The 27623-nt window shown below is 39.2% G+C and overlaps 1 protein-coding gene across 1 annotated transcript; it reads left to right on the top strand.

Annotated features, from left to right (window-relative positions):
- The first annotated feature begins 167 nt into the window (after positions 1-167).
- On the top strand, positions 168-27623 carry RAB40B (RAB40B, member RAS oncogene family). The gene is made up of 6 exons (XM_082326575.1): positions 168-370; positions 22364-22424; positions 24367-24427; positions 25317-25394; positions 25880-26102; positions 26526-27623. Exons 1-6 carry the CDS (start codon positions 229-231, stop codon positions 26795-26797), a joined length of 837 nt encoding a protein of 278 aa, XP_082182701.1. The 5' UTR covers positions 168-228; the 3' UTR covers positions 26798-27623.

Below are 27623 nucleotides of genomic sequence, written 5' to 3'. Positions count from 1 at the left end.
CCCGAGAGCCTCCCTGCTCCGGCCGCGGCGAGGCATGGCGCGGCGGGCGCTGCCCCCGCTGCCGTGACGGGACCGCGCCGCCGCCGCCTCACGCCGCTCCCCCGCGGGCGCCGGGCATGCCGCTGCCTGCCCGCGCCGCTGCCCGCCGCGGTGACCTGGCCCCCCCGGGCCCCGGGATGGGCCGCGGGAGCTGAGCCGTCGGGGAGGCCGGGGGGAGCGAGGAGGAGGATGAGCCACGTGGGAAGCCCGGTGAAAGCCTACGATTTCCTGCTGAAATTCCTGCTGGTGGGGGACAGCGACGTGGGCAAGGGGGAGATCCTGGCCAGCCTGCAGGACGGAGCCACCGAGTCGCCCTACGGGTACAACATGGGTAAGCTGCGCCCCAGGGGAGCTTCTCCCGCCCTGACGGGGTGCCTCTGCCCGCTGCTCCCCTTTTCCCAACACCGTACACGCCAGCGCCCGGTGGCCCTCGACCAGACCCGTGGTGAGGCTACCACCGCGCAGGAGGCAAAGGCCGCCATCCAGCGCGGCCAGCTTCTCGGGCTGGGAAATCAGTGTGGCCAGACCAATAGATGGAAACAACGGCTTCCGCAGGTTCCTGCGGATTTATGGAGCTCCCAGGTAGCACCAAAGGAGAAGAAGGGTGCAGGCAAAGACATGCTGAATGATGTTTTGCTGCACGTAGTTTTCAGAAAGGAGGTGGAATCGTCAGGGTTTAAAATCCCATGCAGGTGATCGTGTGTGTGAAACTATTTTTGGAGCTCAAGTTTAAGGGAAACGTCTTCTTAATACACAGAATGTATTGATCAAGGTGATAGGATTTATCTTCCTAAGCAGTTATTTCTCTCTTGTTATCAGTGAGTAAAGGGAAATACTAATAAAAATTTTTTTCAAGTAAAGGGATCTCTGTTAAACAGCAAAGGTATTTGCTGTGAAACTGCTTTCACTGAAAGAGCAGAAAAGGAGATTTTTTTTTTTCCTCCCTTTTTTTCACTGTCATATTCTTAATATCAAGGAGAATAGCCCTTTAAGATCAAGGTTCATATTTGTAGTATGTTCTTTCACTTAAAGGGCGAGACTGAAGAGCCTTATCCCTGCCAGGTGTATTCTGTCTGCAGAATAGGGAGTTGTGAACATTGCAGACTGATTTAAAACTAAGCTCATGGCTCGGGGAAAAGGGAATTTCTGTTTTCCTTCCCTCCCATTCTCTTCTTTTCACTCCCCCAATGTTGCTTGCCTAGAACATACTCTAGATTCACTTCTCTTTTCCCCCTCATGCAAATCTATCATGCAGCATATTAAAAAGCAAATTATCTTGTCAAATTACCCATTGCTTTAATTTACTGCCAGCCTAAGTCTGTGACTAGATAATTCACTGGAAGGCTTTACATCATTGACTTAGAATCTGTTATTATGTTGAGTTTATAGTACTGATTCACACCGAAGAGCTGGAGGGAGGGAGGAGAGTTCTCTGTACCATTGCTTATGAGTCAGACTGTACCTTGAAGGCATCAATGTACATTTTAAGGTGTTTGCTTAATAGTTTTGTTAAATTACTCCTTGGGGTGTAGCAGTGTGTTTACTCTTCATGCTCTTCAGGTGGTTGGAGAAAAGAGACAGAAGGCTTGGGGAGAGTGTGCCTAGTCTGGCTCTGTTCTGTACACACAATCTAGTTTATAAATTCTTAGGCTGAAGGAGCACTTTAGTCTCCAATGTATCTTGAGGTAACTGAGAGAGAATGTTTGACCAGCCCCTGAGCTCATGCTTTTGCATGTAAGCCTTGTGGTGCTTCTGGGTTTGCTCTTAAAAATATTTGTGTGGCTAACACTATAAATCTAATAGATTTCTTGACATCCAAGAAATACAAATATTCTTTTTGAATTATTTTGGAAGTACTTACCACGCAGCTTGGAAATTCTTTATCGCTACTAATAACTTCAAAATGTATACATAGAGGGTTGTAAGTTTTAGGCGCTATTGAATGGATTGTAGTCCCTTCACCAGGATATTTATCAGTCTGAACTATACAAGGTTAGGCAAATATGGTAATTCAGGACCTCACAAACTCTGCTATGCAAAAGTCACTGTTTCACAGAGACTGAAAGTTCTTAGCTCCAAGAAGATGAGCGTGTCTCAAGAGAGGGGTATGAGGAGGGCAGATATAACAGATGGTATGGTAGGAAAAAGTGGAGGGAATATAATCTGATTTTTAATTTTATGCAACTAGTGTCATAATTAAGAATTTTATACATACGGAGCCTCAGTGTTTACACAATCATAGTATACTGCCTAGTCTCACTTAAGGAAGGATTTTAACTGTGAAAGTTCATAAATATTTTTCCAGTCTTTAATTTATAATGTTCTTGAGTGCATCAAACTTGAAATACTTCTGAACACTGCATATAAGCTGCCCAGTTTCCTTGGTGGTCTGTATCTGATATCCCTTCTCTGCCTGTATCCCCTCAGCCTTTCCTACATCACTGGAGCCTGGCTGCGTAGGATGCAGCTGTGAGGAATCTGTGCAGGCTCAGGGACTATGAAAATAGAGATGCAGGGAGAGGGATAGAGCTAAACATCCTGCTGGTATTATGACTCATCTTCTAATTTAACTTGATTAAAAAGCTCGATAAACACTGACTTTTTCACCATTTTCAAGTCCTTGGTTAACTGCTAGGATCTACCACTTTCATAATGCCAGGTGGGTCTCTGAATTGGAAAGAGAAGGTCTAGTGGTATGATGTATTCTGTCAAAATGCACCACATGTATAAGCTTTGAAATAACAAAACTTTGTTGTGGAGCTTGATGAAAGGGAATAGCTTTGAGACTACAATGGAAGAGGAGAGAGATGATGTGGTAAAAGACAAGAGCAGTTGAGAAGAGAGAGGAAAAGCACTGAAGGGCCTTGAGAATGAACAAGTTAATGTGATGAAGCATGGGAATTTGGGCAGTTGTTTAAATTTGTATATGCAAGAGAGACAGAATTTGGTGTTTATTGCAACAGGAAAAAGGTTACTCCCGCTGCTGAAATTTGGTAAATTGAAGGTGGGAATATGAATGTTGAGAAGTTTGGAAAGAACGAGCTACGAAGGGTGATCAAGAGGAAGGAGAGATGAGGCCTTGAATAAGACCAGCTGTTCAGAGAGCTTACCAAAGCTGTGGATAAAATGGAAAGCTAACCCTGAAGTTACAGGGCTGGGTTTCAGAAAGGACAGCAGTGCATTAGAGTTGAGGAAGAAAAGTTAGAATTTAGTTTTGATATAGGGTTCAGTCTTGTGCTAAACACAGGAGGTATCACTAAGATGCACTGCAGTGCTCTAAGAAGTAGAGAGACAGATTATTTATAAAGGAAGCGTAGGGAAGGACGAGGTGTTGAACAGAATGTGACCCGTCCTTTGGGAAGGAGGAGAATCTAAATGAACCCCATGGGATATTAAGAGAGGTGGAAGAAAGGCTGAGTGAGGATGGATTCATCAGCAAAGAAGGACCAAGGGGCTTTTGGTTGGTTGTTGTTTTCAGCAGCATCAAAGACAGTTAAGCAGACAAAAAGAATGAAGGTAAAATAAAACCTGGAGTTGACTAGAACAGTGTGGTGGGGTTTTTTAGTTTGGTTTTTGGGGTGGTTTTTTTTTTTTTTAGCCATCAGATTCCTGAAGGCTTTATGTGCAGCTATGTAACTGTCTCATCTCAACTCTATGGGCTCAAACTTTAATTGTATAAACCACAAATTAATTTTTCACAGGCACTTTCTTAACTATTCAAAAATAAATCTGCCATCTTTCTCATTCCCAGGAAAATACAGCAGTCATATGTCTTACTATATTTTGTCGGTACACAAAAATGATATGAAATCTGGAGATGGGAAGGAAAGCCAGCATCATGTGATCAGTCGGGTCCCTGCAAGCTGCTGCTGGTCCACAAGCCGTGGTTTGAAAGCATTTGGCATAGTTCAGCTATTAAGAAGGAGTACAGTCTCCTGGTCTCTGAATTTTTCTTAATGACCAAAGGGCTCAGGGTTGGAAAGAAGAAGGGAAGAAGCTTTAACATCACAAAGTAAGGACTGCCGTGGAAGATGCATTCGTGAACGTGATTCATAGAGATAATTTAGAAAGCAGTTATCCTGGAGATGGGCAGGTAGGCAGTAAGGTTAGTTGTCTGGGTAACCTGCCTTTACAGTTCTTCCACATCTTGCTCAAAACTGAAATTAGAATAGATTGGACACACTGGGTTTCTAACCCGGTAAGAAAAACTGCACAAAAACGGTCGTATAGAGAGCTGCAGAAACTTTGCTTTTAAGCATTGTAAATTTCTCATCAAAATAAATTCAGAGGAAATAATTGCCCCTAGACTAGAATATAAGCCTTAGATGTGTTGTCACTAGGTAGACAAATATTTTGATGTTTTGCACTAATAGATTTTTATTCAGCTGGTTTCTGGTTTTGCTTTCATACTACCGTATGCTTGCAGTGTGATTGCTTGACACGGGGACTGAAAGGAATGATTGTTCAAACCTGTATACTCCTACTCCTTTTCTTGCAGGAACAATCAGGTTTAAACTGACAAACTGTCTCTCATGCTTTCTCACCTAGCAACCTTTTCATATCCTCTTAAGTTCATATCACAGTTGTTTCTGATCTGATCTGAATTCTCTCAGTGCCAGGAGGCACACAAGGCGCAAACATCGTTCTTCCACTTCGATCGGTCTGCGGCTGTGTGCTGTGCCACTTCCCAAGAGTTCCAGCCTGCACCCTCTGGAGTCACCCAAGGGCCACAGCGCAGTCTTCTGTTGTTTTTTTCCTCAGGACATGACCGATCCAGCTCCATCTCCTCCTCCTCACTTCATTACTGATTTTCTCCATCCCCGCCATTTCGTTTTTTTGAAAGTTGATGCTCGTCGTTTCTGCAACTTTTTATTTTTTTTCCGGGAGGAAAACCCCCATGACTTGGAGGGCCAGTGGTTTTTCTGTCAGGGTGGCCTTCCCTTAGGCTGCGTTGGTTCGCGGCACCTTCTTCAATTTTATCCGGTGCACCCTCCAGAGGGGGATCCCCTATCCACCACCCAGGGGACGCGCCTTCTAGCTGTGCAGCCCCAGCCGAAGGTGTCACAGTTGTTTGCCTTCCCATAAATTCTGTCTGTCCTTAGATTGAGAGCTTCACCGGGCTATTGGTTGTCTTATCTGAATGCTTGAAAAGATCCTGGTGTGTAATAGTTGTGGGTGTTAATAAGCGGTTGTCTTGATTGCTAAATGGTTCGAACGCAGGCCTGGAGCTCGGATGGCCCAACCTCAGGCAGGCCTTATGGGGAGAGCCAGATGACCTTAGGGAGCATTTAGACTGGGGTGGTTGTCAGCTGGTCGCATCCCAGCAGACAAACTTACAGTTCATGGGACTCTTCCTGATAACCTAATACACAGATCAAAGCCATTCTTTGGTGTGAAGAGGAGGGAATGGGCCCTAACTGAAATACGGAAACTAAAGGAAATATTGTTATTGTGAGAACTTAAAAGACTTAGATTTGTGAGCTGACTGTGGTTTCCTCCCCTCACCCCCAACAAGGCCAAATACAGAACTCATGGAGCTAAAAGTCTTAACACAAAGATTTGATGTTAAGTTTCTCTGTTCTGTCTTCCTAAAACTGTGTGTTTGAAAATGTTACTTGGCTGAAAGGAAGGGGAAATAAAATTGTTTTGTTTTCCTACCAGTATAATAATGAATAGGATGGGTTGCTTATCACTGACTTATTTGGAAGCCATTACATTTTCCTAAACACAACATGATCTAAAGATTGCAATAGAAACTAATGGCAACATCATTACATTTCTGTATTTCTTTGCACATAGCACCAGCTTTTAGGGACAATCTTCAGTCCATTCTATTAGGATCTCTCCAGCAGAACAGTTATTTAAAGTTGCTGAGCGCCAGTGTCTATGAGTAAATAAACACCTTTTGAGTTTAATTATGCTTGCCTATAAATAGACTAGACTTTATCTCACAGTGCAAGGAGGGCAAAAATTGACCACTCTTAGCTGTCATGAATTAACTTTTCCTGAAAGGTTGAATAGATGTGAATTTTTCTCCCCCTTGAATTTTGTTAAAATCCAGTTGTACGCCCATTAATCTCAGTTTAAAAGGATTTAAACTGCATTCTTGTACAAGGAAAAGCAGGTGAGGTTTGATTCATACACGAAGTTTAAGTGCCTATAAGACGTCTGGTGTCTTATCTCATTACTGTAGGCTTCCGTGGCATTGGTGGAAAGAAATACTTGCTTCAAACAGGGCATCTAACCTATTTTGGGATGAGTCTGTAAAGCAGTAATAGATCCTACTCTAAATATGTGAGTTAGGACTGCCCCTTTAATGTGTTATCTTACAAGAGCTGTGCTTACTGCTGAAAGACTATATTAATTTTGAATTGTATTATATACTGCATGGGAAGAAAGTTCAGTAAACAGAAACTGTTACCTACTCTGTACTTTCTCGTCCCCTTTCACTGTGTTTGAAAGAGAAAAATAGAAATAATTCTCCCCTTTTCCACCACCATTTTGTCTCTTTGAGGTGATAGCACTGTGGAGTAGCAATTCTTCTTAATAGGCAGTCAATTATGAGGGGTGTATGTTAGCTGAAAATGTGGATCCTGGTTGGACCGATTCCCTTTATTCTTGCCTTACTTATGACCGATACTTTCCATTCTGTAGAAAAAAAAAAAAAAAAAAAAAAAAGCTTATGTTCTAATTCAGATTGGTTTTGTTCATCCCCAAATCTCAAGTTTAGAGTCTCATGCTAAGAATCCCCTGCCTCATGAGACCAGTACATCATGTTTTCTTCCCTGATACATGGCAGCATACTTAAGTGACACCTTTTTTACCTTACTACGCTACCTTACTGTAGCGTTCCTGTCAGGTCAAGCAGGCAGTTTGGGGTTTTGCATTTGTTAGCTAATCTTGCACATCTGTTGAAACAATGAACATTCACCTTGCTTGATTTAATGGAGCAATAGAAATCCTAGGCCAGCTTGGCAGTGTATGGTTTTTCATATGTTTCTTCAAACCTTTCATAAAATTAGTGTTGCTTTATTGCACACTTTCTTCTATTCAGCCATTTTTCTTTGGTTTGCTATATTAATATTTCTTTGTTTTAATACTGCTTAGCAACTCAGGTGTTGTGCGCTCGTATCCATCTCATGGACAAAAAGTGTTGCTGTCTCACAATTTCATGAAGGTCAGAAGCTAGGTTATCTTGCAGTGAGGTTTTGAAACCCACTTAATCAATAGGCTTAATTTACTTCTCTTCCTAGCTCTCTCCTCACCCAACCATGGTGGAGGGGAAAAAAACCACAACTGTGTGCGCACGTACATACCCAAACCAGATATTTGTTTACCTGGTTCTTTTCCAATAACTGGCCTTTATGTTTCTTAACAAGGCCTATTCAACAACAACAGAAGACAAAACAAAGAAAACACCTGCATTTTGGTCAAGCATATTATTGTATTGTACATTTTCAGAATGAAGAAGTCTTGAAATCTTAAGATCATGCGTGCACATGACCAACGTGCACACTCTTTTCTGAATTTGGTATCTGCTATTGCCACAAGTACTACTTTAGATTGTTGTGGCAAAAGAGACTACAGCAATAGCTTACTTTCTTCTTTGGCTTTCTCACGCGTATTCAATAGCACTGTGTACTCTGTCTCCATTTCTTTTGGGCTACTTGTGTCTCCCTGCCCCCCCCCTGTTTTTTCATAGATATAAGGGAGTGGGAAAGTGACTGTGAAAACACAATTACTGTGAGGCTCCCAGACAAGTGTGCAACATGAAAGACAAAGTCCAGGTTATTTTGAAAAGTAGTCAGGCTTCAGGGTAATTGAGTCCTTTTAAGCTGCTTTGGCCTAACCAAAATTGTGTTTGCCTGTGCCAGGATTAAGTTTTGTCCAATATGTTGGTTAAATTACATTTACATATTGCTGTAAATTTGGTTTTGTTCTGGTAGCTAAACAAGAATGCAAAATGGGATTAAGAATAGAAATTGGCTAACTTTGAAAGTTTTATTCCATTTTATTCAGCTCTTCAGGATTTTGTTTAATGAGACTGAAAATATGAAAAAATAATGCAATATTTACATAAAATACTCAACCTGGGCTAGTGTTTGTCATGCTAGTGTTATTTAAGGACCATCTCAAATGTAATATACCAAACAAGTTTGGGTTAAGCTTGCTCCTGCTTTTTTGTCGACATCTAAATCTGTTGGTATAGTGGAATGCCTCTGTATGAATAATTGTTCCTTTCTGTTGTGTCTTGATGTGTTGTAATATGGAAGCATGAACTGGGCAAGCTAAGTAGTCAAATACTCCAGTTAGAGCTGCAAGTTCATCAGGTAAGTGAAGCTGTTACAGATCAAACACTGATTTATCAACATACGCTGTATATTTAATGTCCAGTCTTTCAGAAAGGTAAGATAAAATCCTCTGTCAGCATTGACTGTACCTACTCAGGGCAAAGTCCACAAAAGTATTGGTGTTCACAACAGCTGTTTATATATCTAAATTGTCACTCAAATCTATGGAAAGTTCGAAAGCTAATTACTAGGAAGTTAGGATGTCATTGCTGCCCAGGAATGGAGAGGGTTTAAAGGTCCAGAAACTAACCTTGCTCACATCTTTACAGCAACCTGTGGCATCTAAGAGAGTATCCTCTTTCAGCTGGGTGGGGTAAGCAGAAAAGAGAAGTATAATCAATAACAAGCTGTGCCAAGTGACTAAGCGTGTTGAAGAACAGCTGCCTGAAGGCTTTAATACGGTACCTACCTGCTTTTGGTATAATTATATTCTTGTTTGATATGTTAATTAAACTGCGTATTAGTAAAAGGAATATATGTGCTGTGTTCAGCTGAGACTTACTGGATCTGATCGGTGATTCTTTACAGGATGCATGGGTTTTTTGAACCCTAGAGGATATAAATCTCTAAGGAAGTGGAACACATTCTGGTTCATATAATGTTCAGATTGGCTGAACCAAATCTCTGAACTGTGCTAACGGCAAGGTGAGAATCCTCCCTAGGACAGAAAAGTTACTCTTCTCCAGCTGGGGGCAGGACAGGTAGGACCTAGCAGTGAAAATGCCCTTACACGCATACAAAAACATTTCTGTCAAGTCAGGAATTTTTGACTGTTTTGTAGGCATGTAAACAGTGAAGATGAAGTATTTTGGAATCACGTTTGTTGTCAGAAGCAGGGAAAGCTATTTATTGTTCATGAGATGTAGGCTTGTGCTGAGCTGAAAGCCAATGTAACAGCTTTGCTATTTTTCTTTGTTGCGTGGGATTTGCCATTGAAAGTGCTGATATGAAAGCACTGTGTGAAATCACCAAGTGGTGTCAGAAGATGGAGGTGATTAAGTAACAGCTGGTTGGCGTGAGGAAGCTAGAAGAGCCAAGGCTGTTACTCCAGAGTTATCTTGGACATTAAGATTATTTGTGGGATGTTGGATTTCAAAGTAGAAACTGGTAGTTTAATATGCAGAGGTGGAGTAACTATGATGAGAATTTCTGGACTGGAGATTTCCATGCGTTTTAAAAAGTAACTTCTAAGTTAAGAACATAAGAGATGTCGTCTTGAGCTCATTTAGCCTAGCGCTCTGTTAAAAAAGGAGAGATCCTATTTAGGAAGAACGTGCAAACCTGGCTGCTTTCTGAAGTCTGCTTCCCTCACGCGCCTTCCGACCTTCCTAATCCAGTATTTGGAGATCTAGAATTCTTTGCAACTACTTCATTTATGAAAATGGATAAGCTGTTTATTTTTTTTTAATAATTATAGTTACGTCTTTCTATGGCTTTTTCCTAGTTTATATAAAGAAACCATTTTGCTATACATTTCCTTTATCTACTGCTAGACTAGGTGGGATTCTGTGACTTCCTTTGAAACATTCAGTAGTGATTAGTGTAGAGGCACTTCTGGACTGCTATGAGCCCCCCAAAAATACAGCTTTAAAATAAGATGTTGACTGATACAAAATCAAACTATCCAGAGTTTCCCCCAATAAATTATGTTTGGGTCTCGGCTTCATGTTCATATAACGTAAACTGCCAATGCCATAAACAGCTGTTTTAAATGTGTTTGTTAAAATAGCGCATATTCTTTAAGTGTACTTTAGTACGCAAAACTCTGGAGAAATGTGTTTTGTAAAGATATGTTCATTCTTGGATCAGAAGAAGATAACCTATTTATTAAAAAGTTCCAGTTATTCTTAATACACAGCTAGTTGAAGTGCCACGTGCGTGCAGGTGTAAATGTAGAGGGGACTGAACATGTGACAACGTTTAAAAGCGAGCTGTAGGCCGAGTGACACGTTTGCCCTAGATGAATGGCAGCTGATCTCTCACGCTTTCAAAAGCAGTCCAATCACTTGTGTTTAATAACCATAATTTGTTTACTGTGTGCTGTGTTCCAGGTTTATGATTCAGATTTTACCTCTTTATTTTCCCCCTGTTTTTATATCACGCATGCTGAGCGCTACTTGGCAGTTAGTAACTCCCTGTGCTGCTCCTGCCGTTGCTCTCATTTTTCCTCTGGGCTACGACTTCATGCAAAGAGCCCTGCCCTGGCCTTACCGACATATGTTTCCTTGTAATCCCACATCAGCAAAGATGGAATAGCAAAAAATGCTTATGTGCTCTGAAAGAATATATTGAAGGAGCAGTCATAAGTGTATTTGAGGATTGTATGTTTAATTTGCCAATTTTCATAGAGAATGAGCCATTATAGAAGTTTGGATGAAACAGAAACTATTTAAAAAAAAAAAAAGTTTAATTAAAAGAAAGAAAAAGGGGACGTGGGGGTATTTTAGTCCATAGGTTTCAAATCAAAATAATTCATCCCTTCAAAATCTTAGGGACAACGATGTGTTAATGTATCTCCTGTGCCCTTATACTTTGTTTGCAAGCTGACTTTATGCAGTGCCTTAAAACGGGATACTTAAGTGCATGAAATATGAAACTGCCAGCTGGAAAACCCAGAAGAGACCCAGCAGGTCTGGCAGCCTTTTTCATACTCTCTCAAGACTAGACTGAGGAACAGAGGCTCATGGAGCTGATGCATTCAGCGGAATGATTGAGTCAGTATACGGAGAGTCTTGCGGTGCACAATTTTTAACATGGATATCTGGGTACATATATTTCTTTTCTGACTGTTTTAGCAATCCTTATACACAGTGCATGATCTCAGTCAGGTCTCTGTTCTAATCTTTCTGTATGTTTGCTTCGGTAAATATGCTAAGTGAAGTTTGTGCAGAGCACAACCTTGACTTTTCAAACCACTTCTAAATTGATTGTGGTTTAACTTGAACACATACCTTATAAGACAGAAGCGTGATAAATGGAATTTTAAACAAGTTCATAACCTCTAAACTTTTACATTTATTTTCTTTTTCAGTTCAGACAGAAACACAGTTTCTTTTAGAATGATGTTAGTCTTGGAGCAAGAAGATTCTAGAGGCCAAGAATACATGTGGTGTAATAATTTTTCCACATAAATTCTAGTTTTTGTCTCCAAACGAGTTTAATCCAGTACTATTTGAGAACTATAGTTTTATAGCAGACTCACTTATCAGTCTACACTGTGTTTGTCCTCAACATCTGCGAGACAGGCTAGTTGAATGCAGAAGACTACATGAAAAGTAATTACATAGTTTTTAAGTGAAGAAGAGTCTGCAGTTCTAACAACTTAGATGAAGTTTGGCCGCAGACTAATGAGTCACCTCTCTGGAGAAGGGGGACCTGTGGGGGGGTACCCTAAGAGCAGCCTCCCAGTACCCATGGGGAGGTCATCAAGGGGGCAGAGAGAGGCTCTGTACACGGTGGAAGGGTAAGAGACACCCGGTGTAAGCTGAAACACGAGAGGTTCAGAATGCGTAAGAGGAAAAACGTTTGACCATGAAGACAGTCAAGCTGTGGAACAGGTTGCCCAGAGAGGTTATGCAGTCTTCAGACCTCATATCTGATCCTGTTTTGAGCAGGAGGTTGATCTAGATGACCTTCTGAGATTGCTCCAACCTGAAATTTCCTTTGATCCTATTCACCTGAAATCAGTTTATTTTAATTTCTTGGAAAACTGAAACCAACTAAATAACGAATGGAACAAGAGCTTTGTATCAGTAATGTATAGTCTGTCTCTCTCCTTTAAATCCTAACAAAGATGGTTTGCTAGCATTTTGTTTTAATTTTTTTGTCCTGGAAAAGCAGTACAGTTATAACTTTGGCAGCTCTTCTGCCAGAAAAGCTGGGAGGAGGTGAAGGGGAGAAGTGGAAGCATAATCCAAGCCAGACTTAATCTCCTTCATTTTTCTAATGGAAGTGTATGTCCTGAAGATATCTCATGACTAGGGAATTCCTTGAGTTAATGGTATTGTACTGCAGCGCGTGTTTCACTTGGAATTCCAAACTTAAGAAGTGCAGCTGGTCTTCTGTTGCTTGCTTTGGAGGTTAGTTTGAAAGCTCTTCCCCTGCCAGTGTCGGTGCTTTGGGAAGGATGGCCGTATGTTTTCTGGGTGATAGCTTTTAAGCCACAGTAATTTTTCAGTAATGATATGAATTTTGCTCTCTGGCATCTTTGAAGCAAAATTGTTGCACTTATACCTACTTGTTGTGAATTGCCACTTTGATCTTCAGTTCATCATAATGACAATTCATTTTTCAAGTAAGAATTATTTTTCAAGTAATCTTTTTCTTCTTCTAACAAGCAGTGCTTTGTGGGGTGAAAAAATGTACCTGCTTTATTTCTTTTTACTACACTTGGTGACAAATACTGCTGTGACTTCTGGCAGCGTTGATGGCATCCTGGAGTAGGCTTTTTGGATTGTTTTTTGTAAACCTTGGTTATATCTTGCCATTTATCATAAGTATTAATTAGAATTTCATAATATACAGGAGTACACTTAGGAAACAACTTTGATTTTTCTAATTGTTATGAAATATTGATATGCTTAACTGAAAGTGGTGGTTTAATTCTTTAGAATCATTTATTTGAGACTTGATTTAAAGCCTAGGGAAGTTTTGGAGAGGTTTGCAACTGTTCTCAGTGAGCTCTTAGGCCTGTAGCTCAGAAGAACAGTGGCTAGATGTTCTTGCAATTCTTCTCATGCCAAGTGTTTTTGAACTCGTTTACTGCTAATGAAGTGTCAAGACATAAAAAGGTTATTGTTCTCTTTTGGAAAATATTGTAACATGTGAAATATTGCATCTGTTTTTAATATTTTATGGTAGGTTTGAAGCTATTCTGCCTTCCAGATTCTGGCTGTATTTCAAACCTAGCGTTTAAGATACAAGTTGCATGTTCTGCATGGCTGTGTCCCATTTCTTTTTCAGTTTGTAAAATTTTAAAAGATATGTAACTGCCTTCTGGTCTTTCCCTCATGCACCGGGATGATTTGACCCCCACTGTTAAGCTTCATGCTAAAGAATTATTATACTACGAAGATACCCACAAGCACTGAAAATATTGGACAATCAACTGTTACATGAAACTTATTCCGCTTTTTTGGGGTCAGTTGTCTTAGCCTGGCCAAGTTTCCCTTCACTGTACTTTCCATGGCTCTGCAGAGCACCACATCATAGCTGTTGCTTGGTATGACGTGTATCTCAAAGAAGATGAAACAAAGAATCATGTTTGAAACTTTATTTAATTGCGAGGAGTGTAGACGTGGGATTGTGAATGAGAGACTGCCCTTGAGAGCTGATGCTCTTTGAAAAGAATGTAACCAAGTTTTTTAGGAAGATAGGATGCTTGTTAACGACATGCCTGACATGCATAGGAACGCTTCTTGCAGTCCAGCTCTTAGGTACAGGAATTGATGAACAGCAGCAGTGAGAAGATCGGTAGAGTAGAAGAATATTTCCCCCCCCCCCCCCCCGTACTTATAGTAGAGGTTAATTTCTAAACAAATTCACTGGTGCTAGGTTATGATTATCTTTACTTTGATATTAAATGGACTAAAAGTTGAGGGCAATTCTTTTTATAAAATGCAAATCTTAAGTAGAAAAGAGCTGTTTTGAAATACTGTTGCTGTTGTGTAACAATGGCTATAAACTGGGAACTTCTTGATGTTACATTTTTCTTATGTTGAGTTCTGTTGCAAAGAATTTGGAGAGACAAGCAGGGAAATTATAAAGCTAATGTTTGTTGTCTTCTGCCAAGAGTGTGTTCCTTTCCCAGTGTAGGGAACCGAGTGATCCACATTCACTCTTAACTCATAATCTGATGTTATTGGCTTTAAATAACTATAAAAAAAAAAACTTTGGCTAATAATTCCTACCAGTCAATACCAATCCTATCTGAATCCATCTCCAGAGCTGTCAGCAGTTCTGGGGATCTTGTCTTTTAATGTGAATTTTCTAGTCAGAAGCCCGAGTTGCAGTGGTGTGCCTGAGCAGTTGGATCTAGATGCAAGGCACCAGCGGTGTCCTGTGAGCACTGGTCACCCCGGGCTCCGTGTTTCCCTTCATTCTTTCACATCTGTGGAACAAAGGGTTGAGAAAAAAACACCTCGTTTACGAGATTGCTGGGATTGATATGTTAGTCTCTTCCCAATTTATTTCAAATTTATTAAAGTGTGCTGAAATAAAGGAAGAACTTCTTTTTGTCAGTAATGCTAATAACATTCCCTGTTCCTGCAGCGCTACTATTTATAAACAATAACATGTTTATATATAGCAGCTTTCATCTGAGGATGTTAGCTGCAACTTGTAGTAAACATTTGAGTTGGCAAGCTTACCGTATGCCTCCCATATCCTTTTCTTTTGGAGTGGAAGAAAGGAAATGATGAACTGAAGTGCATAGTTCCTGCTTCTTCCTGACCTGGGGGGTGGGAACAGTCCTTCCCCTTCTTGTAAAATTACTTTCTAAGGCCTTAGATTGTAAAGAGGCTATTTTATTGTTGACAAGTAAATGTTAAGACAGAGGAGAATGGAATATGGACTCAGGATCTTTATTTGCTTTCCTCTTAATGTGAATGGAAATGGATCGTTCACTAATTTTGGTTAAAAGTTGATTATAAGCCCATGTCACATAGTTTACTCTTCTTTCCAAAGAGTCGTCTGCCTTGAATGTTTAGTTTTCATTTAGCCATCTTAGCAGAAATACTGCAAGCTAAGGCATGATTAAAAAAACCATGTACTTAACAAGTTGTTTGCATGTTCTTTTCGGGGAGGGGGTGAATTTAATATGCAAAGTGCTGGCTTGTTTACTTACTAATGCTGATACTAAGAGGATGAAAAGAAACTTATTCAGTTACTGCTTCTGTAAATTGGCAGCCTGACTAATTAATTTTTTGGGGTTTATATAAGTTTTAGAGTTTCAGTTGTTAATTTTGTTTTTAGATTAGTATTGGAGGTGTGCCATAAAGTTGTGTCAAACTTCTTACTCCCATACCATTTGCTTTGGTTCTAAGGACAACCGTCGGGACTAGGGCCAACTAGAAGTGCTCTGAGATATTCAGATTTTAACCTAGTGCCCTAAAAATTCTGTAACTATGACAAGCTTCTGTGTAATTGTTAAAGAGCACTTTCAGTTTTTTAAGGGTAGATTTCTTGTAACCTTAATTCCTTTAAGCATTTAAAGGAAAACACGTGTACTGAAGGATAGATTGTGAGATTGGCATGTGTCTGTGACCACAAAGCTAAACATAAAGCTGAGCTTTCTGATACAAATAGCTTCTTTTTAAAAATGGGAAAATTGTCACATCATTGAAATGAGTGAATTATCTGTGAGACTGTATAATTGTGGTTTATGGCTTGATTAATGAGGTGAAGAATACAGTCTAGATCTAAAATTTTAGTGTCTCTATTTCAGTCTGAATAGGCAATCTGTGCTTTTCAAACAGATGGCTTTTATTGCAGTAATTAAGTGTGACAAAAAAGAATGGAATTTGAAAGTGATGATTATTCCGAAATGGCAAGCGGAAGGCAAATAACGACTGTCGCATAACCTGACCTTCGTGCTTACATGTCAACAGATACAGTCCAGTTTTATTGCAAAGAGTTTATATCTTTGCAGCATGATGTTGAAAACATGGGGCTTAGTTTTTAAAGCTTAGTTGAATTTTGAATTAAAAGCGTGCTGTGGGTCCATTTGCTGTGAACAGTACATGAATGGAGTTGGAAGTTGTGTCACTTGTCCAATATGCTTGAAACAGTTAGAGGTGTGTTCTCAAGAGAAACGTTAGACCTTAATTTTCATGTGTATGTGAAAACCTGGATAGCTGAGGGAGCTTAAAGTGGGAAGTGATGGGACCATTGAATTCTCATCATGCCTATGAGAAAATGGTTTTAAGCACTCTCTGAAACCTAAAAATGGGTTTTCGAAGTGCAGTCAACAGTCTTTGAACCTGAAGGATGCTTTCAGTGGACTTCATTAACTACAGGCCCAGAATCCCACTGAATATATATATATATTTATTTAGAGACACTTAATTATTGGCATAGAAACAGACAGTGGGAAGGAGACGTTAGTATGTCTCCAAGATAACTATTATAGAGTGGCTAATTTGGACAAACTGATGGAGTGAATGATTGCTGGAGAAGGTGTTTAACGTTGAAATCTGTGGAAGGCAGTCAGGCCATGGAGGCAGGGGGTTGGAATGTTTTATTGTTGTTGTTGCTGTTATTATTATTTATTATTATTTTGAAGTAGTTACATTCTGTTTTAATTAAATCTGAAAGCTGCTAATCTGACATCAATTAGCTACACGGAACAACATGTCTTAAACTTTAAAGAAAGGACACATCAAAAGGAATAAGTAAAAACAATGAAACCAGTTCTTGTAGTATTTATGAGCTAAAATATAATAGAGCACCAGGTTCAAAGATGAAGAGTCATGTATTCTGTATTTTCTCAGATATAAAAAGGGTTGGTTTTAGGAGCATTTCTAAGACAAATGTGCCACTGAATAAAGTCTTTCAGTGGTGAATCAGTGAAGCGCAGCTCTGAAGAATCTAGTATTAAAGTTCTTGGGCTTTTTCCCCTGTTTTTCTCTCTCCCCTCTCCTATAACTTATCAAAGTTGAAACACATATCCAAAGCAAATGCAGAACAAGCACCAAACCATTAAAATATTAGGCAAACCTGCAATTCCTATGAAAAATTTTGAGGGACAAATCTGGATTTTACTCTGTGTCATATTATCAAGATATGACCAATCTGTTGGTCTGTGGAATTGCTTCCCATTTCGTTTAGGTGAGTCAATGTGTTTTTTCACTGCTGTAAAGCTAAACAACTACAGTCACACTGTAGATCGTTGAATCCCAAATATTAAACCAAAAAGATTTTTGATGTAAATAATGTTGCCTTTGGTGGAACACAAAATGAGCAACTTAAATGACTGAAGGATTCTGCCCTAAAAAGATCCATCACAAAACCCAGAAACTTTGATACACTACTAAAAGCTTCAAGAGAAGCAGAAATTCACAGGAAGCCTAAAAATAATCAGTGTTGACATGAACGCAGCGTGGTCAGTGAAGCATAAGGGGTAGTGTGATAATGGCTGCGAAGCATCGATGCGGAGAGGATAGCTTCCTCTTTACTGCAGTCGTTAGCAAACAGCTGAATGCTTTTTTGGGAATCTTACTACATTCCTGGGTTCAATAATATTTCTTTCAGTTTTCTATCTGTTAATTTTGTGTTTGAGAAGAACAAAATCTATTACAAATCAATTAGATTTAAGCAATCCAAACCCTTCAGCAAGGATAGTGTCTTGTTTCAGGTTCTTTAATTTCAATTTGTGGCTTTAGGTAAATATTTTTGTTAAAAAACATCCATGTGAAAGTAGTAAGCACTGGGAGGTTTTTCTGGTTTACGTCAAAGTTGAATTTTTTTTCATTTAGCAGCCGCCTTCTTCCCTTTCTTGTACAGAGAAAGTAGGCTATTTGGGTTTTTTTTCTTTTTTTCCCTTTTTTTCCTCCCCCCCCCCCCCCCTTTTTTTTTCCCTTTCTTGTACAGAGATACATTTTAGTTACATATCCAAACAAAGCTATTCTGTCTTACTAAATGAGTGAATAATGTTCTGGAAGGACATTTGATTTCTACAACAGCACAATCCACATCTGTTGGTCTCATTGTTACGGTTTCATGCTGTTCCTGATGATTCATGGCAAAAGGCTTTTTGTTTTGATTCTTAATCAATGGCAAATGCTAATTGCAGAGATGTTCAGGTTATATTATCAACTGCTTCTATCTGTATAACAGCTAAAGAATAAGGAAGTTTCTGAAACCATCTCTTCTTCAAAAATCTTTTGAGAAACCTGTAAGATGCTTTCATAAACAGCAGCTGGTAATAGTATATTCTTCAGACTTGTCTCGTGCGTGTCATATAAAAAATATGTAATATTTTGCATTGTGTGTGTGCAAAACATGAGCGACTTGCAGTTTATGGGCTGTGGTGCAAAACACAGTGCCAGGTTGATTCAGCTGTGTATCCTCTAGCTATGCAGTACTAATTTTCTGTGCTTGGTATGTCTTTTAACAGAATGATGGATGTCCGTCCTCTGCGTGGGATGTGTCAGTGTTTGCTAAACATGGTCTGTGCCTCTTCATTAATTTTAGATAAACTAGTGGAGGTATTTCACCCTGTGGGAAATATCAGTGGTAGCACAGGGTGCTGGAATGAGTTATATATTGTTATGCAGGGTTTATTCTGCATGTTTTATGTTTTCAACAATTTCTGAAATGATGAAACTTGTTCTTTCAGTGCACAAACAGTTTCAATGTCCTAGTCTGTTCCGCGTCCCAAGACTTTGCCTATAGGTGGGGGGGGGGGTGTGTGAAATTTTTTTATTTAACTAATGAATTATTTATTTTAACTTGTAGTTTGTAGATTTGACTATTTCCTAATAAGAGCCTGAATTAAAGGCAGAAGATGCTTCAATTCACACTTCTTCAGTGAGCTAAAAGTTTGAAATGTCTATTATTGCTGTCCCTGGCCTTTCAGCTCAGTGCTTCTCTGGGAACTGTGAAGTTGGCATGGCACTGAACCAGTCTCTGGTTTGAGTTGGAATGATAGAAGAATTTAGCTCCCTCTCTTCGCTGCCAGACTAGAAGGAGCTGTGTTGAGAGATATTTTTCCTAATATACTCCTACTTGACAGTAGGATGTATTCATCAGTTCGTAGAAGTGGGAGCAGCGAACCTGTATGTTGATGTGACTCAGGTGAACTATCCTGCAGGCAATAGAAATGAAGTGGCATTGAAATACATTTCCTAGTAACGCCTGACTTACCATCACAGTGCCTCTATCTTCCTGATCTTCTTACTTACCGGGTCTTCATATCACAGCAAGACTGTTTCTTAAGCTTGCTTTCTGCCATCTCTCTGGTCTTTGCTAGCTTCTTCCTTACCAGGATCTCCGTAACAGGCAATTCCTCTCAGCTTCTCATTCTTAAGAAATGCCCTCGCTCTTGGAACTGCACGTACCCGTTTCTGTGGGGCTATGGCAAGGTGACTTGCCTCTCCTCTTCTTCTCGGCTTTCAGATTGGGCAGATGCTTAGCAGTTGCTGCTGCTGCTAGAAATGACATAAACCATGTAACAAGTCATAATCGATTCATAGGTAAAAATATTTTCAATTAATAGTACTGCAGTGCAATTATCTGTCAAAAATTGTTGGTTTTAAATCTCTTTACCTTACAATATTTAAAGCTGGTTTAACTCTAATAATATCAGCAAATACAATACAGAAGTAAAAACGATTTGCTAATATTGCTATGAAAGTTCTTGACTACTAGCTCTTTAATCTGTGAATGTAAATCTTGACATGCAAGAAGCCAGGAAATTAGAGAAGTGAAGTTATTTGTAGTAGAGTTAAAGAACTTGTTTCACTGTATGCTTTAGTATCTGTGTTACAATAGGTATCCTACAAAAAGGAATTGATGCTATTGTGCTGTGTAATAAAAGCATGCAGAGTCCCCCAGTGTCTGTTCTGGAGGAGAAATTGGTGATAGCTGTGTACAAATGAGTTGTCTCGAGACTAAAACCTGGAGATAGCCGCATTGGGTAACGGGGCGCTGATCTCTGGGCAAGAGATTATCCTGATTTATTACCAGGAGAACATTTCCTGGGGTAGCGCATCCATACCTCATTTCAAAGAGTAGTGTCTTGTGATTATAACTTAGCGAATTCAAGTTTCTGGTTGTTTTCATAAAATGGGCTGAAATTTTGCTTGCCTCAGATAGCATCTTGCACGTGACAAATGCCGTTTGAGCTGTTCAGTGTGGTGCGAATTTGAGAGGAAGCACAAATGAAGCATCTCTCTTCTTCGCCTGTGGCTCCAGGGGGAGCTGACTCAGCTGAGCACTGTTACCTTGCAATAACTTCTGTTTGGTAATTTAACATCTGGTCTTTATTCCAGACCTAGTCTTGCATACTCCTTTCCTTGTGGGAAAGGAGATGGGCAAGGCTTCCTTTTCTGTGTCTGCTTATTTATGCCAGCGAGTTTTAAACCTATTCTTTGTGTACAAAAATGGAGGTAACTATCAGTGACTGCTTTAAGGACCTCTTCATGACAAGTGGTAGCAGCACTTAGCCATACTCTGCTGGCGGAGCAATGGGAAGTCCATTGTGTTAACTTGGTGACAAAACATGTTTTCAGGCAGAGAGAGCAGATCTGCTGCATGGTAGGTGCAGAGTTTTGCTTGCAGCCGAGACAGATTTTTCATTTGTTGTTCATGTGCTGTGCTATGCTGTACTTTTTCTATAAGAGAGCGATCTAAGCAATTGATACTCTCTCATTAAACTTTCAAACTTCTCTTTCCCCCTTAAATACAGCCAAAAAAAAAAAAATCTTATTGGTAAGCATTTGTTATGTTTATCAATACAAATATTGATAATACAGATTAACTTTTTTGTTCTGGATGTTGAAGTCACCCATAATAACAAATCTTACACTTAAAGGATCATCTTCAGCACTGTCATCCCTGTTCCTCAAATAAAGATGTGCTGAAATCTTAAGTTGTAATTAGGGCACTCTTCTGCATGCGTTTGTTTTTCCATGTCAATGTGTTTTTCTCACCCCTTTGTTTTGTTTATGCTCTGAAAATAAAGCAAGTCTCTCTTTCAAGGTACAAGTCTCATCACATTTCAGTACATTTTTCAGAGCTTTTAAACTTCATTTGGAGGACTCTATGAACAAATGTTCAATTCAAGAATTTAACTATGACACAGCAAAGAAAACAGGAGAAAAACGCATTTACCAGTGGAACTGTGTTGCTTGGCTGCACAGTGTGAATACTGAATGCACACTTTTAAAATAACGTTTAATGAAATAAAAGCTTTTCTTTCTTTTAATGTTTATAATTATGCAATTTGTGGATGCAGTACTGAAGCACAGTGTTCAAAGCTATTGACCCTAGCATGGTTGTGGATATTTTCAGGGGTCAGCTGCAGCTACACAACTTCTTCTGATTGGTTTTACCTCATCTAATTGAAACTAACACACCCGTTTTGCCTAAGAGAGCAGTAATGCTAGGCTTGAGCTTATTTTTACAAAGTTTAATGGCTTCTTGGGGCATGTCAGGCTAGCAGTAAAAAGCTAATATTATATAGCACTGAAGGTTGTTTGTAAAGGCTACAAAATGCACAATAAAGATGTGAGCTACGTTATACGTGTGCGTGCGTCTATGTGTAGATGTATACGAACTTACAATACATACTTCCCGTAAACACTGCAGTACGTCTTCAGCTCATCTAAAAGAGAGATTGTAGCTCAGCCACAAAGCCTGGGCCCATTACGGGTGGGAATAAATGGAACCTGCCTGTGTTCTGCTGGACACTAACTGCACAGGTCTTGTGGGCAGAGAAGGCTGTTATCAATGGGAATGGGAAAGGCTGGAAGACAAAAGGCAAGCCACTTCTTGCACCATCTGCTGCTTTTATATAAGAGGGGGACGCGTGTATCTGATATAAAAGCTGTCTATGAGTCAGAGATGATAAGGAAGGAAGAAATAATAGAGTCAGTAAAGCTAGGGAATAGAGGAAGAGAACAGCATTTAGTCTGTAATGTATGTATGAGAGAGAAGGCAAAAAACTAGTTCTACCATCTTTTGTTGAAAAGAGATAAAACTCTTTAAGAATATATGTTGTCATGATAATGAATAAAACGGATCATTTATCAACCTGAAGGGAGCCTGAGACGGCTGCTCTGAATGGACCAAGCTTAAGTAATATGAAAGGTCTTTGTAACTTCATATGAACAAGTTGTTCTTATCCATGTGCACTTCCTAAGAGTACTGATGACAAATACCTTTTTTCAAGGTCAGCTTCTTTGAAATCTGTAACTGTGTGTATATTGTACAGCTGCAAGCTGCTCTAAGATTTGCATGACTCTTCCCCACAGGTATAGATTATAAGACTACAACGATTCTTCTGGATGGCCGACGAATCAAGCTACAGCTCTGGTAAGTGTGTGCTTCACCTTTCCTCATAATTTATATTTCAAAGACACAGAAATGCAGCTCTTCAGGGCACAAGTTCTCCCTTATGCTTCAGAAATATTGAGTCAACTGAGGAAGAGCAGGCCAGGCAGCTAGCGCTTTGGGTAAGTCACGCTTTATCCTTACCTCCATTTTGCAGCTGTTTCATGTAAAATGGGGAACCCTGCTTTTTCTCTGCATGAGAGATGCATAAATGCAGAAGAAAGACACAAAAGGTTACAAGTGCCTTCAAGATAGAGTCAAAGTGCCTTCAAATATTATAAAATATATTGGTAACGAGAACAATGGAAGTACCTTAGAAAGCATACAGTGATTGTGTAGCAACATACCTTTGCTCAATTTATTAGTAGTAATGGTCGACTAAATAATCACAGTATTAAAAAATAAAAAAAAAAAGCAGCATTATTGCTCATATAATTTAATTGATATGCATTCTGATGTGATTAGATCTTTATAAAAACATGTTGAGAACAAATAAAATTATTTTACAACCAGTGTTTTTCCTGTAGGGTCAAATATTTGGTCTGTCAGCGTGCTTTTGTGTTACGATTGTTTGAAGATGGCCATCTTCTGGTTCATTTAGACATACTCAGGAAGTGATACAACTTGAAAAACGCAGCAACATTACTGCGTCTTAACATGTTGTTTTCCTCTTTCCCTAAACTCATGGCATAAAAGAGGGAGAAGTCAGGCCAGTACAGGACAGGAAGGAGATGGAGTGTGATTTTTTGAGGAACCATAATCTGGATAAATCGGAGAGACAGGTTCTAGGAACAAGCAGTGTATAGATAGAGTAGAGAATTGGAGGTGAAAATGAATTGTTATTATGATTATATCCTTTTTCTTCTAGAAAGAGACAATCCTGAGCCATTTCCATCTTTAAAATTAATCTTGGTGTTTATTTTTGTTTGGAACTCTTTTAATTACTGGAGTTACATGCCTTTGTGTCAAAGCTAAGTTATTTTTATTTTATTCTTCATTGGTGGTTTTTGCCTTTATGATTTTCAAAATAATATTTCAAATGTGAAATGCAATGATGGATAATAGTACTTTGCCATATGGTATCTTCATTACTTGATATTTTGTTTTTCTACTCTCTTTTTCTTCTTCTGTCTTCCACTTTATATAGCTTAGCAAAAATACCACATGAAGCTTACCTGAGAAGCAGCCAGGAAGGAGATGTTTTAATTCTTTTTGTGAAGGGCATGGATGTTCTTTGGACTCCTTAAAAGAGTGGATTGGAAATGTTTCTACAGTTGATCATATACAGAAATATGTGCCTTGCATTTGAAGATCTGTAATCTACCTCAAAAAATCTTTATGGAATTTTGCTTCTTACCATGTGTTTCACTATAAATTTGATTTTGCTTCCAAACACTTTATGCAGTGATTTTTTTTTTTTTCCTTTGTGCATGCTTTTCTAAAAACCTGTGCTATGACTCTGTAGGGATGCCTTCATCATACTAGACTCATGATGAACTATCGCTGCTGTCATCGAGAATTTACTGTTTCTCCATTGTTTCCTTGGTGATAACTATTGTTTCCTCCCGCTTTTCTTTTGCTGTGAAAACAGAATCTTTCTTCAAGCTGAACTAAATGCAAAGTCTAGTGGCATACGTACACTTGAGTAATAGCCTTTGTTTTCCAAGAGCAATCACAGGAGTAAAGTTTGAAGTTCTTGTCCTCTTATCCTGAGAAATCTGAGAAATGTAGAGGAAAGGGCAGAATGCCAGTGGGGAAAAACTGCTGAGAGCGAGAAGAGCTCGTACGCATTAGTGACTGCTGCTGCATGACTAATGGAAGAAGAACCGATTCTGATCAGTACAGATGAGTTAATCTAGCTGAACTCTTAACACACGAGGCCACCTACTTCTCTTTTAAAATATATATCATTTATTTCATTTAGGGATACATCAGGGCAAGGGAGATTCTGCACCATATTTCGGTCTTATTCAAGAGGTGCTCAGGTAAGCAAAGTACAGCTTTCCCAGTGATGAGTCATGGTTGTTGGCTGGATGAAAGCAGAGTTAGCAAACCATCCTGACGGCTTCTGTAGCTCACTTGTAGATTGCGTGCAGGTTCAGTAATAGTCTGAAGATAACATGAAACACAGGAAATAACAAGGGGTGGGATTTTCTTTTGGGGAGGGGAAATCCGTGAGATTGAAGTTGAATCAGGGTAAAATACAGTGATATATGTTCATATACCTTCTTGTTGGTTACCTCAATAACTTAGGCGTGTTATTTTACTTTGATCATGTGAAAGCTATGCTAATACTACTTTTTAAAACTGTGTGCCAAGTAAGAGAAATTGATAACATAAAACTGTCAAGAGTAACGTGAAAAATACAAACATAGTCTAAAATGTGATGAAATGTAATGACTTGTAAGGAAATTACTTTAAAAAAAAAAAAAAAAAAGACACACTAAAAGTCACTATAGCTTCAGACTTTAAAGCATTGCTACAATTCATGATATGTATTGGTTCTGATGAGTTGCATCTGTTATGTTCCGGAATTGCACAAAGCATTGAATCTTCAAGCTACCGAATGTGACCAAAAATATTTATTTGCTACGACTTGTGATGTGTGTATGATCAACCAAACTTGTCCACTATAAAAATAAATATTTACCAATACATTAGACCATAAAACTAAGCCAGGGTTTCTGCCCTTTAGCTGATCTGTAATCCATGCAGGGAGATGGGGCTTGGTTTCGCAGGATGCTGAGCTTCTGCTCCATTGAGAAGCTGCTCAGCATCTTACAAGATTATTTCAGAACTGGAGAATTTACAGATAGCATTCTCTGTGTTACGCCTCTGTTAAACTTACAATTTTTAATTTCTTTTTTAATACAGGGAGTAATACTAGTGTATGATATAACAAATCGTTGGTCATTTGATGGAATCGATCGATGGATAAAAGAAATAGATGAGGTAAGGTATAATCCCAGAGTGTCGCTAGTCTGTAACAGATGACTAAGACCGACTGCTTATGACGTTTTCTACTGTTTTTACTGGCATTTGCAGGAGCGCTTACTACAGAGTTATCCAAGATGCCAAGTTTACAGTTTTCTTTCTATGTTTGTAATTCTAGAAGGTTGGAAACATATCAGCTAAAGTGTCTAGTTTCTTTAAAGGTGTTGATGGAAAGCATACGGAGGGCAAAGATTTCATATTGTAGTCCCACTCTTGCTATGCGCTTGCCACATCATCTGTGCGAGCCTGTCTGCTCCGAGGAAGGGATGTTTTTAGATCAGAGAATCATAGAATAATTTAAGCTGGAAGGGGCCTCTAGAGATCATCTGGTCCACGCTGCCACGTAGTCTTTAAATCTTGAAAAACCTTTTGTTTGTTTTAATTGAGGGAAGGAGAAAATGGAAGCTAAACTATTAATTTTTTTACTGCTTGTCTTTGCTCAGCATGCTCCTGGTGTACCAAAAATCCTGGTTGGAAATCGCCTTCACTTAGCCTTCAAGCGCCAAGTGTCTACTGAACAAGCACAAGCCTATGCTGAGAGGCTGGGCATGACTTTCTTTGAAGTCAGCCCACTTTGTAATTTCAATATTACGGAGTCCTTTACTGAGCTAGCAAGAATAGTATTGATGAGACATGGAATGGACAGGCTCTGGAGGCCGAACAAGGGTAAGCGATGTACGCTGACAGTGTGTGAATTTAGTCCTAGCTAAGGTTTATGGTTCATTAATATAAAATAATTTTCTGAAACTTTAACCCTGTTGCAAAACATCAAAAAAGAAGAATCAGGAATCCTGTACAATTTGCTTTCTAAACAGAAAATATATATCTGCAGGCATAACCTGTTCTGCTTTTGTAGGGAATAACGTATCTTTCCTAGAACTTACACGCTCAGTCATCTGAGTATTAAGACAGAACTAGGAAACTGAAGCAGCAGATATTTTGGATAATGTATATGTGGGAAAGGGTGTGGGAGGAGAAATGCGAATTCAGCCTGGAAGTACAGAGTGCATGCAGAGGGCTGGGTGTGCTGCTACCACGTGGCTGACAAAAGCACGCTATTATAATGCAAGTTTTATGTCTGTTTTTAAGTACTGAGTCTGCAAGACCTTTGTTGCCGTGCCATAGTTTCCTGTACCCCTGTGCATCTTGTTGACAAGCTCCCTCTCCCTGTTGCCTTAAGAAGCCATCTCAAATCTTTCTCCATGGCGAATGGCCTTAATGCCAGGATGATGCATGGACGCTCATACTCCCTCACATCCAGCAACATCAATAAAAGGAACAGCTTAAAGAAAGCTAAAATTATCCGTCCACCACAGAGCCCACCAAAAAACTGTACAAGAAATAGCTGCAAAATTTCTTAAGCTCTCTGTGGGAAAAGGAACCTGGATGGAATCTCCTCATGTGAAGCGTTGAACCCAAGGACTCCGTGTTTAATGGTTGAGCACACTCTATGTATGTATCACACTACATAGACGAAAATAAGAAAAAGAAGTCTTATTTTAGAGCTCGCTCACTACAGTAATGCTGCTTTGGAACGAATGACATGTTCAGTGCAACTGAAAGGATGTGACGTTTTGCTGATGGATTTTCATACTGCATTTTAGTTTCTGATGTGTATGATGCCGTTGTTTTTACTAGTAGATGTGTTTTCATATAGGGGATAATTATCATCATATTCAGTTCTTAAATCCATGAAATCTGGAAAGTGACTTACTGTGTAATTGTATAAAATCCTGTCTTTTTGCAAACTATTCAAAAATATAAAAATGAGTCACCCGTTTGCATATTCAGGCAGAGGTTTTTAAATGCAATGTATTGTATACATCGTTAAATTCTACCAATAGTGTGACAAATTCTAGTAATACTGCAATTGTGCATTTGGGTTTTTTGTAAAGCTTCCTTGATAACTTTGAAGCACTAACTTAACTAAGCTAAAAATGTATATATAATTATTATGCACATACACAACAAGGTTTTGTCCCATTAGTGTATGTAATAGATTTGATAAAAGTTTTTGGTATGTTATTTAATACTTTGGGGAATTAATTTGTGGTTTAAAGACTTATTTTTCTGTAAAAAAAAAAAAAAAAAACATTTTATACCACTCTACAAGAAAGTTCTAGGAGGAAAATGCCAAAGACACTGTGGTAAAAGGAACATGACTTGAAGAGCTGCTTTATAAGGAAA

The sequence above is a fragment of the Platalea leucorodia genome, assembly GCF_965183815.1.
Source record: "Platalea leucorodia genome assembly, chromosome: 14".
Lineage (NCBI taxonomy): Eukaryota > Metazoa > Chordata > Aves > Pelecaniformes > Threskiornithidae > Platalea > Platalea leucorodia.
This window is presented reverse-complemented; position numbering and strand designations above follow the sequence as displayed.

Coding starts and splice junctions, on each gene's coding strand:
- RAB40B (XM_082326575.1), top strand. CDS start 229: ATGAGCCACGTGGGAAGCCCGGTGAAAGCCTACGATTTCCTGCTGAAA. Junction 22,425..24,366: donor CGAATCAAGCTACAGCTCTG/GTAAGTGTGTGC, acceptor TATTTCATTTAG/GGATACATCAGGGCAAGGGA. Junction 25,395..25,879: donor GGATAAAAGAAATAGATGAG/GTAAGGTATAAT, acceptor GTCTTTGCTCAG/CATGCTCCTGGTGTACCAAA.